This window comes from Liolophura sinensis, chromosome 8, assembly GCF_032854445.1.
Source record: "Liolophura sinensis isolate JHLJ2023 chromosome 8, CUHK_Ljap_v2, whole genome shotgun sequence".
In the NCBI taxonomy this organism is placed as follows: Eukaryota; Metazoa; Mollusca; class Polyplacophora; order Chitonida; family Chitonidae; genus Liolophura; species Liolophura sinensis.
The window spans coordinates 18052962-18065143 of NC_088302.1; the positions used below are offsets into that span (position 1 = coordinate 18052962).

A 12182-nucleotide genomic window follows, 5' to 3' on the forward strand; every position below is an offset into this window, starting at 1 on the left:
ATTTCCCTTGACGTCAGAAAAACAGGCTTTAATAGCATAACATTTTCACATGAGTGGACCTTTTAACTGATCAACATCTTGAAGACAAAAACTTTGAAAAAAAACATGAGAAGTATGTGTGTGTGTATATAAGACTTTCTTTATTGGAAGGATGAAAACTTAACGAAAAAGCACAACTGATAGGCAAATTTGACTTGAGAACCCCAAAGACTTCAGATGATTATGTGTCTGCATGTGGATTGATACAAGGAAGTTCTCAAGAATCCTTTGAATCTTTTATTTGCTTTTCAAATAAAACAATTTTGAAAAATGATCGTATTGTCCAATAATAGCTTTATTTATAGAGTGTGGATACAAGTTATCAGCAGAGTACATTCCTGATAAAGATATCTAAGATAAGATATCTGCTTTCTTTTCGTATTACATTTAAGACATCAAAGAAATTAATGTGTCCACATATTTAAAGGGCAGATACTGGTTATCCTCTAGCCTAAACAATCATAAACATGATAAACTGCAACAGAGAAAAAGAATTCCAAGAAATCCCTTTTGTGTCTTTTTCTCTCAAGATTATTCTAGAGCTTAATGGAATGTTTTGTTATTTTTATGTGTAACTTCACCAGTGAATTGACAGCAGCTGATGTGAAGAGAATGGTGGGTGATTTTAAGGACGTGGAATTAATGTTAAAATAATTAAACCATAATACCTAAATGACCATAAACTTTGTCCGTTTATCGGGATTCTGAGAGTTCTGTTTATTTTAGGAAGGTCTTTTGAGGTTTACTTGGAACATTGGGATGTTATTCTGCTGGAAAATTGTAAGTTTCAGCACCAAAAATAATATTTTGTGATATTTATTTGCCCCTAAAAATTCACTTTTGCAGGTGAAATTGTACATCATTTAGGGGAGCTTTTATTTTCTGCAGTTTGAAAATTTCACAGGTAGTTAATATTCCTAGAGATGCATGCGCCTATGCAAGCAGTCACAGGCATGTTGTCTGCTACATACAAGGGTACTGTAGTAGATGAGGAAATACATGTGGGCTATTCGTGCATGTGTAAAATTGAAGATAGAGGTTTGTGTTCCACTTAATAAAGCATCACACTCACTGTATGCATCCTGTATCTGGTCGTTATTTTTATGTAGATGTCCTGTTGAGTTGCAGATAAATGGTAACCAAATGTTTATAATTTACCACGGTAACTTTTTCTCTCTGTCACCATGGGCCATAGTAGTTTGTAATCTTGTTGACTCTTGTGTGGTCGTAGTCTACCTATGGTCACTACTGCCTCAGATCGTAACTTTACATATCTTTTATACCTTAATAGTGAAAAGAATCGGTGATTTTTTGGTTGTGGTTTTTCCTTTGAAACTTAGGTTATGAATTTTGAATGAAAAAACAAGAAGGAAAAAAATTATGCGAAAATTATATGAAACTGAAGTGGTGCATTTAGAAGCTGTAGGGCACAATTCTACAATTGTTGCTATAAGAAAAATATTTTCAAAATGTTTAAATAACAGTTGTATTGTTGGAAGATAGGAAATAAAATTATGAACATGTTCAGGCATTTGTTAATTAAGACAAATCTGTCCAAATTTGAACTTTAAGTCGCATGTAATGTTGAAGTTTTATAATTTGATGTAAATCAATAATCAATTTGTGGAATCGGGGTCCCTGTTTACTATTCATCGACTCATAGCCTTGTTTATCAGACGGGGTTGTTACAGTAGTGTGAACAATCCGTAGACGTTTACAAGCCAGTTAGACATAGTCTTGGTAGAGACAGCCTGTTTTTGCTAGCCCATAGTTTGTCCTCATGTACAGAGTGATGTATCAGCAGCCCTGGTGTGAAGGAGGTTGTAGGACAGGGGTGCCTCAATTAGACTCAATGCCAGCTTCACAGCAAGGGCCACAACTGCTCCCTGTTACTCGCCAAGTCGCCCAATTTCTCCTGACAAGAGAATGGAATGACCTGCCATCTTCCTTCGAGCCTCATAGTGAGAATTAACCGATGTACATAGCAGTGGGTATCGAGGCGAATTAAGGAATATCTTTTTTATTGTGTGTTTTTTTTTCAGCTCAGATTTTGACGATCATGTGAAACCACTGGCGCACTTCTTCGCTTGCGCCTCAAGATTTGCTTCCCCTTTCTCCTGAAATGTTTACCATTTTTGGTCTGTTTCTAGAATATTTCAAAATAGAGATATTAGACTCTCGAATGAAATTGATCAGCTTTTCATGAAAAGAAATTAAAAATATTATTTGATGAAAGTCAGAAATATAGATACTGTAATCCCCCCAACTTTTTCTTATATGGAAAGTGAACTTTCTGTGCAATTTTGGCACTGATGCCAAAATTAGATAAAAGAGCGTCAAAACTTATTTGCAAATGTGATCTTTAGTATTTTTTGAATTTTTTTTTCAAGAGAAAAAGGCATTTGAAAATATTTTTATATGGTGGGTATTTGGGACCAGCTTTTGGTATTTATCGTTGTTGCATAATAATGTTCTAAATAAGGATGTGATGCTTGTCTAATAAATTTATTGGAATGTAAATTTCTTGTTTATATCGAAATATATGCATTTAACCTAAATTATGATAATATTTATGAACATATTAAAAATATAAATATGATCCAAATTGAGGTTTAATACATTTGTTAGCTGAAAAGAACAAATTCTAGTGCAAAAATATTTAAAAAAATATTTAGAAAAATTATTTTCAAGTGTCTTTTTCCTTAAGGAAAAGGCAGAAAAAATATTGAAGACCACATTTACGAATAACTTTTCGCACCCTTTCATCCTAACTTTTTTTTTATGTTTGTGTCATTTTTGTGTTTTCTCCACCTTTAAGAAAAACGTTTGAGTTTATCTCAGTCTACCGCAAAGACTGTTCCAATAATATATTTAAATAAACACTTCGATAACATGGGGAAAGGTTGAAGATTTACAATAAGTCTGACATGAAGCCATTGTTACAACTGTCTTCTGTCTTAACACACATAATCATTAAGCTGGGAAAGTTTGTTGGTTGCTAAAGGAAGGATATGAATGGATTCCTTTTCCGTTTTGTTTATACATATTGACATACATGGACAATTTTGATCCAAATGGAAAAAGAAGATACCACCAGATGTCTTTTGTTTTTAGATTTCTTCTGTTTTGGGGTCACTTAGTTTAGATTTAGAAAGCTGTTGGGTTATTGTGATTAGGTAGGAAAGAACTGTCTGGTTACACATGTAGCACAGGTTGTGGCGCTAAAAATTCAGGCAGTGAGACACAGGTATAAGTGTATAGATTTGCATGCTACAATACTCGTAGTGTGCACCAGGTAGAGTTATCAAATGTGATCATTGTTATGCTCCAAAGCAAATGTCATGTGGGCATCTCGATAAAAGTGAAAATCTACCTCTCTGCTTTGACTGATCTTGATACACAGGGTGGAGCAAAAGTCTGGACCCATAGACAATTTACTGTATAACAATTTACAGTTTATAAGAAGTGTTCGAACTGACTTCCACTTTCCTCCAAACACTTTCTTACTCGGGAGACTCATGATCTTTGAACATTTCGAGTCATAGAGTTATTCAATTCATCTGTCCAAGACAAAATTATTTTCATATCAAGGCACAATACCTTTGCTTACAAAAGCACAAGTTCTACTCTTTCTGGAATTGTTAGCTTCTCTGCCATGAGTAAGAATCTGAAAGATAGTAAATAAAATTAATAAAATTATACATGCTACTTAAATGATCAAAATTATGTTAAAAATAAATGAAAACAAATTCCGTGGTAAATCCAGACTTTTGCTCCATCATGTATATATTTTTGTCTTAGATTTTCTTGTTTTTCCAAAATTATGTAAATATGTTTCAAGAGGAAAACAATTGCTGGGACAGTCCACACCTCCCCCAAAACAGATAAATGTTATTTTAAATAAGTATTATTTTTATTTTCATACCGTCCTCGGATATTGGACAAAGATTTATTCTGCCATAAAACAACAATTTTAATTGGTGTGACCTTACCTCCTTTTAATATTTTAGACTTTTTGGGACAATTTTCCTTCTGTTAAGTGAGCAGATCTGAATTAAGCATTTAGTTTATTCAGGGGTATTTATTAAAGGGCACCTACATATGAGGACATGTGTCAAATTGATTACACCTGTAATTTACATCTCATCATGTTTTCTTTTTTCTTAATTGTGCAGGTGGGAATATAGTGAAAGTGTGGGATGCACTTTCTGGAGGTAGACTCTTCACACAACTCTGTCACCACCACAAAACTGTTACCTGTCTCTGCCTGTGTGGAAACAACCAGCGACTCGTCACAGGTGGGCTGGACAGGTGAGACATTCGTTAAAAGTTCATGGTTGATGGGAAGATTAGGAATATTACGCATGACTTATGAAGTGTCAGACCTCCAATCAACACTGCAAGGACCAGAAAATATATGGCATTTTAAAATTTTTGCAGGTTTTTACCCCTCTTGTGGATGATTTGCACCTCTGTCTGGGGTTCATGCATGTGGATTGAGGGAGGGATGTTCCTCACCTGGGGAATACAAAATACATTTTTTTGCATGTTATTCACTGTGAAAAATGTAAAAAATTCATAAAAAACAAATTTGGAATCTGCATGAAATGATGCATAATTTATTCAGAAGTTGTCTTTTTCTAAATCTTGTCATCTGACTACGTGGTGTCAAAACAAATCCAGTTTAAGTTGAACTCAGAACGCAGGATTAAATCTGTACACACATGTACATGTAAAGTTTAGAAAGCAAATGTTGTTTTTATTTTTGCAACGTGTCATAACCACGGTATCACAGTGCAAAGTAAGGAAAATTGAACATGCCGCCATGCAGTCAGGATTAACCAATCAGATATCAGTCATTTATATAACCTGTGAAGACAGGTGTTTCTGTGGGGCGTTTATGAGCATGGGTTACTAGGAACACAACTTTGTGTTACCTTTTCTCTAATATGGCGTTGCCGCTGGTTTTATCAGAATTCCAGATTAAAATTTGATTTACCTGTATAGAGTTATCAAGTGTCTCATAGAGTCAGGTCCGTTTCCACTATTCTTCAAAAATAACTAATTTTATATTATTTGTCGTCTTTTCGTGTTATGCTGGAGTTCACACAAGTATATGCACTTTGATGTAAGGTTAGTTTTTATGTAACAGAGGATGAAGATTTTGGCTTCCACTATCGTGTTTAATGCAAAGTACATGAAGCCGTCTTCAGTGTGATTTGTGCACCTGTTGCATTTGATTTGAGAAGCACAATTACATTGGTGTAAATGGCACTCACAAAAAGTCCAATTTTTGGAGTTTACACCGAATAATGTCCTCACAACATCCCAGAATAAACAGATCCTATAATCAAGCAAAAAGATTGAAGAATGTAGTGATTTGGAGTGAGCCCATTCCCTTTAAATATCATAAATGTTTTGGTGTTTAGATTGATCTTGCAATTCATCCAGTTGAATTATTAGCTTGCCTTACGAAGTAAGGAGAGGTATTATGAGGGGAAGATCAGATGCAGGTCGGTGCAGTGTCAGTGTCCTGTTTGGCCAATCATAGGGCTGCTCTCTGTGCAGTGTCAGTGTCCTGTTTGGCCAATCATAAGGCTGCAGCGGCCACCCATAGCACACAGATAGCCAATCATAGGGCTTCAGCAGCCATCCATAGTACACAGATAGCCAATCAGTGGTTAGTGATTTGCATTTAAAGGACCAAGGACAAAGGACAAAAGACCATATTCCATGAATGCCTTGTTTTTGTTTTTTTTTCTTGTCACTAATCTGACAGCCCTTTCATTACAAAAATCAGCAAGTTTCTCAACCTGTCAATAAATTGAGGAAAGAAAACTCATACAACATGGAAAGTGTATATTGGTATGCAATATATTTTGATCCTTGGCACACTTCAGATCTGTTAAAAATTTTACCATAAGTAAGTTTTCCATATTTAATTTATTCCTGTAATCAAGATTTTATTGTTATGGAAATGTGGATAATATTCAGCAGGGTTTCCATGATAAACCTGGATTATTCTGGCTTAAATCCGCAGCCGTATCTTGTTATGATTCTTCACCCATATAACCAGGCATTTGGCCTATATAAATGAGATACTGCTAGATAGATTTCAGTAATATTTTCCTCTGGGGATATTGCGCAAGTAGATAAATTGCATAATACATTCTAAAATATTTTTGAGAGCCAAAGAAAAAAAAAAAAAGGAAAACAATCACTTACCAAGAAAATATGATATTTCTATGTATATATTCCATACATCATTTAGGATTAAATAATGTGAAAAGTGAAGACTGCTGTTATGTCTGCCTTTTGAAATGTATGCTGTGTTGATAGTGGGAGCTTGTTAGTATTCTTATCTGAGATATGAACTAAGCAGGTTGTAATGATAAACCCGGCTCATGATGCAGAGCTCATGTCCCAAGGGAAACCTCAGCTTGTCTGTTGATGAGATGTAAATTACATTGAAAGTTAAGACTGCATGTTAAACCAGAAGGCACCCATCTGTTAAATCCATAAAGGCTTGATATGACCACCCATTTCAGTTGTAATCTGCCACACACGATCAGTCAGCAGTTCTTGCCAGAAATGGTGCGAGGTATACCACCTCCAGATCATATCAGCCTTTCTATCTGGCTCCAGCGTCACACAGATAACTTAATATCACTTGTTATCTCCCTCCCTTTTTTTTTTATAGATCATAAGCAGATTTAATCTCTAGGCTTTTATAAGTGTGTCCATCTCGACAGATTAGCGGAAATCATGTCAGCAAGATCAGAGGGTGCAGATAGCTGTTTTATTACTACTTAATTAATATGGGTATGAAGTATGGTTTCTGATCTGGCCCGGCGGCCAAGACTCGCCCCCAGTGGCCAGACATTAGCCAGGGTTATCTATGCTCCCCGGGAGCATGGGGCTAGAATGACAAGCTGCCGTTTTATTGGGCCCCCTGGGGCGTGAAAGATTAATTGAGCATTCAAAGGGCAATAAGAGAGTATGGGGCCAGTGATATCGGCTGCTTTCAGGGAAAAGGGTTTGAAAACCAGTCTGGAACAAAGAGAGCTAACAGAGTTAATACTGCGCATAGTTTGCCTAATTCAATTGTCAGCAGAGTTGTCTGTGCCAAGTTCATTTGGAATTATGTCTCTAAAGAACTTGATAACAGTTTGATCGAATTTCAATGGTCGACTTGCACCTTGCATAAGGTTTACAGTTCCACAGTGCTCTGTATTAAAAACATCATGTGGTGAAATGATTTTTTGATTGCATTACACACGCTCTAAGGTACAAAATTAACAACATTGTAAATTTATTGTTTTAACAAAGCAACTGCCTCAGCTGTTGGGCTTTCAAAATGATTTTAGTAGCTTATGTGTTCCGGTTACCTGTTGTAAATGGCAGACGTGAATCTTAACTCTGTGACCAGTATATTTGTCGGCCTAGTTTGCTTCACAGTTGTTGTCATACAATACGTTTCTGTTGTACAAGAGAGATACTATAGGCCTACTCCATGTAAGTTTTCAGCTAAGTGCAACAGGACTGAAAAAGAGGAGATTATTCTTATTTATTTTAATTATAATAATTATTTATCTACTATAAAATTGTTCAATTTTCAAAGCATTTTATTTTAGGTTAATTGTCTCAGCCCACAAATTTTCACCATTTTTTATTAAATAACACCACTGCTCATGTAGCTCCACCCATTCCCAAGTAGTCCAACCATTCTCAAGTAGTCCCAAAACCTCCCAAGCAGTGCCAAAACTTCCCAAGCAGTCCCAAAACTTTGCAACTAGTCCCAAAACTTCCCAAGTAGTCCCAAAACTTCCCAAGCAGTGCCATAACTTCTCAAGCAGTCCCAAAACTTCCCAAGTAGTATCAAACCTTCCCAAGCAGTGCCAAAACTTCCCAAGCAGTGCCAAAACTTCCCAAGTATTCCCACCACGAAGTACGTTCTATGTTGTCCCACTTCTCATCTAATCTTGTCAAAGCTCCCTCTGCATGGAGTCTTTGATGTCGTTTTGATGAAGTCATTTCTAATCATATCCGTATCCTAGGTGATTATTTCTGGACATGCGTTTGTTGTTGTTGTAGACATGTGAAAATCTATGATATTAGCACATATCAAGTGGTACATACACTGGACTATCCTGGAGCCATTCTTAGTGTTGGAATATCAGTGAGTTTTTGTCTTTTCTTTCTTTTTTGGTACATGAAGATATGAAAACACTTCTTTTTTTGTAGATGCAGAGCTCAGCTCATTGTGAAGTGATAATTATTGCAATTTTAGTCTCTTTTTTTGAAACACACACACACAAAATTTACATTTTTAAAATTATAGCATCATGGGTAAAGTTGTATGAAGACAGCAACAAATTTAAAAAGTATAATGTCAGACAGGAAGTTGTTAAGAAATGTTTCTAAGAAAGTTGTCATGCACTTTTGTTCCTAGGGGGTCTACTTGGCTGAGGTGGTTAGCATACCAGCACAGCACAACGACCCAGGAGCCTCTCACCAATGCAGTCACTGTGAGTTCAAGTCCAGCTCATGCTGGCTTCTTCTCCAGCTGTATGTGATAGGTTTGCCAACAAGCTGCGGATGACTGTGGGTTTCCCCTGGGCTCTACCTGGTTTTCTCCAAAGATAATGCTGGCTGCTGTAATATAACTGAAATATTATTAAGTACGACGTAAAACACCGATAAAATAAATAAATAAATTTGTTGCTGCTTTAGCACTATTGCACCTGTGTTGCTGAAATTTTCATAAAATGTGAATATTCATTAATTAGCATGATGTGTGAAATATTGAATTCTTTTGTTTTAAACATTTGGAATAGTTGTGTATTGAAGAGGGTTATCATTTTTTTTTCTCACTCATTCAGTTTGTGTATGGCCGAGTTGCCTACCGCTATAAAATTGGCCGCCGCCTCATAAGAGAAATACTCTTGATAACGGCGTAAAACACCTGTCAAATAAATAAAATAGATAAATCAATTTGAGTATGTGTTTGTGTGTGCACTAGGTAAATGCTATATGACCTCATAGTACTACTTTTCTGTCTTTTGATGAAGATGTTTGATATATATGTACAGGCTGATGACAAGGTGATAGCAGTAGGAACTGCAGACGGATTGCTCTCCATCCAACACAGGAAGTCAGACGACAAAGGTCAACGGTCAAAAAAGACAAAAAAAGCCTCTTACAAATATGTATTGAAAGGGAAAGTTCATTCCCCACAGCAGGTGAGATATGGCAAATAACATCTGTAATAACCGAAATATGTGTTCAAGTGGAAAGTTCATTTTGCCCAGCAGGTGAGATATTGCACTGTTAGAACTGAAATGTGTGTTAAAAGGGAAAGTTCATTTTCCACAGCAGGTGAGATATGGCAAATAACATCTGTAATAACTAAAATGTGTGTTAAAAGGGAAAGTTCAGTTTCCTCAGCCTATGAGATATGGCAAATAACATCTGTAATAACTAAAATGTGTGTTAAAAGGGAAAGTTCATTTTGCACAGCGCTTGAGATATGGCAAATAACATCTGTAATAACTGAAATGTGTGTTGAAAGGGAAAGTTCATTTGCACAGCATGTGAGATATGGCAGATAACATCTGTAATAACCGAAATGTGTGTTAAAAGGGAAAGTTCAGTCTTTACTGCAGGTGAGATATGGCAAATAACATCTGTAATAACTGAAATGTGTGTTAAAAGGGAAAGTTCATTTGCACAGCAGGTGAGATATGGCAGATAACATCTGTAATAACCAAAATGTGTGTTAAAAGGGAAAGTTCAGTCTTTACTGCAGGTGAGATATGGCAAATAACATCTGTAATAACTGAAATGTGTGTTGAAAGGGAAAGTTCATTTTGCACAGCAGGTGAGATATGGCAAATAACATCTGATAGAACTGAAATGTGTGTTAAAAAGGAAAGTTCATTTTCCACAGTAGGTGAGATATGGCAAATAACATCTGTAATAACCAAAATGTGTGTTAAAAGGGAAAGTTCAGTCTTCACTGCAGGTGAGATATTGCAAATAACATCTGTAATAACTGAAATATGTGTTGAAAGGGAAAGTTCATTTTGCACAGCAGGTGAGATATAGCAAATAACATCCTGAAGATCACATTATACTTGTGGTGAAATTGTCTCAAGCATAATGTGGCATTCTGAAAGAAAAACAAAAAACATAACATGCACACATTAAAGGAAGAGAACTCAAAAATTTAATTAAGGGTCATCATAATGACCTTGAGAAGCTGTCTTAAAATATGTGTAATAAATTTTAAAAATTTTAGACAAGTGCAGTGTATGTCTGATTTTATATCAGATTATAAGGTGGGATTTATAGGACAGGCATAAAAAAATCTAATAATTATTGCAGACATTTTTGTGTATGTATTTCATTGGTTTTTGGTCAACTCTCAAGAATATTTCACTGATATAACGGAGACAAGATTTTATGATGGGAGGAAACCAGGCTCATATCGCACGACCATCCACAGGTGGCTTTCTCCTCCTCTAACCTGAGTGATATGTATGGTTGAATTACATGAAGGGTGTAATGGTCAGAAGGAGCTCTCAAAGAGGTCAACATGAAGCCAGAGATCACACTGTGATTAAAAAAAAAACAAAAACACATGCTACAAATTGTTACAAACTGGCAAAAAGCAAACTGCATATTGGCAAAAATGAAAAAAAATCACAAATTTTTTATTCCGAAAGTTGAGAGATAAAGTTAATATAAAAACTACCATGTAGGTAGATAAGGTAATCATTTATTGATAATGTTTGATCATGCTGAAGCAAAAGTAAAAAAAAAAAAATGTGTCAAAGTGTAAATATCCAGCAAATTCAGATTCTGTCTTGTGATCCCTGATATCAGAATAGTAAGGCTGGCTGGGGTGTCATGGTTGGTGCCTTGCAGCAGATTGTGCTTCAGTCAGGCAGCACAATGAATGCGTTGTCTTTGTGACAGGTCAGTAGTAAGCAGACACCGTCGTGATGTGACAAAAATGCTGTGTACAATTAGTGAACAAAGAAAACTCTTTGGTTGAAAGTTTGTCTCTTAGGGTATACTTTAGCAAGATACATCCTTTCCCCCTTCCCAGACAAAGAAAAAAATGGCTGAGACCCCCCCCCCCCCACTCCCTGTCCAAAAAAGAAGGAAAAAATAGTTTCCAGCATGATGTTTCTGAGTAAATTATTTCCAGTGTTTTGGGGTGAAGTTAAGGCGCTTTGTTAAGGAGAGACACAAGAGTTTACCAGACTTCTTGAATTCATCAAAATAATAAGGCATAAAAAGATGCAGTTAAGGTAGCAAAAAAATGAAAGACAGCATTATTGCATCAAAAGACACATTTTGGACATTCCAAGCAGACAGGCTACAGTTATTCAGCTGTCTGCACAAAGTCCATTAATTTTTTGGCGTCAGATTTATTATATTGTTTTTTTAGGGGACGGGTAAATGTGAGGCGTAGTTCTGGATTTGGGTGGTAGACAGAAGTGTGTGTTACCGGCTAGAACACCTTAAGTACCACTGTTCCATTCATTACTCTGTCAGGGTAATACCACTGAAAGTGACCCTCAGTGAAAGCGCTCTGGTGTTCTCCATCCCTCACCCCTCCTCTCATGTTCTACATATAGCACGTTTCATGGTCATTGGCCAATGTAAATATGTACAGATGGTAGGTAAACAATTTTCGACGCATTTACCCTCATAAAACATCTCATTAATAACAGGTTTATGCTTACAACATAAAAAATATTACTTTTGAGTCCCTCAAGAAGAAGTCTTGTTTTAGACAAAGAGGATTCCTGGTAAGTATGTTCTGAAGTGGTGGAAATGCCATACCAATGCCCAAAATAACGCAAAAAAAATGTAAAAATGTTGAAAAAAAAGTGTTTTTCTGTGGTCTTCAGGGAGATGTGGTTGTTGAACACAAAAGACGGGAACAATTGGCCAGATACGATAAATTTTTCAAGAAATTTGAGCACAGCAAGGCATTGGATGCTGCTCTACAAGTGAGTATAAAAGAATAAAGGCGGAGAAGTGCCAGTCCGTCTGCATCATGCCACCCACTGGACCTATACACCCCTCCCCCTCTCCCAGCTCACATCTCCCTCACCCTAACTCTCTCT

At 36.3% G+C, this 12182-nt stretch overlaps 1 protein-coding gene across 1 annotated transcript in view; it reads left to right on the forward strand.

The window, feature by feature from the left end:
- The window catches only part of LOC135472248 (U3 small nucleolar RNA-associated protein 15 homolog), a 65987-nt gene that overhangs the window by 49909 nt on the left and 3896 nt on the right, over positions 1 to 12182 (forward strand). Inside the window, exons 7-10 of the mRNA XM_064751657.1 lie at positions 4215 to 4350; positions 8134 to 8218; positions 9132 to 9281; positions 11964 to 12065. Of these exons, the coding sequence (XP_064607727.1) occupies positions 4215 to 4350; positions 8134 to 8218; positions 9132 to 9281; positions 11964 to 12065 (473 nt within the window). The remainder of the gene's footprint in view (positions 1 to 4214; positions 4351 to 8133; positions 8219 to 9131; positions 9282 to 11963; positions 12066 to 12182) is intronic.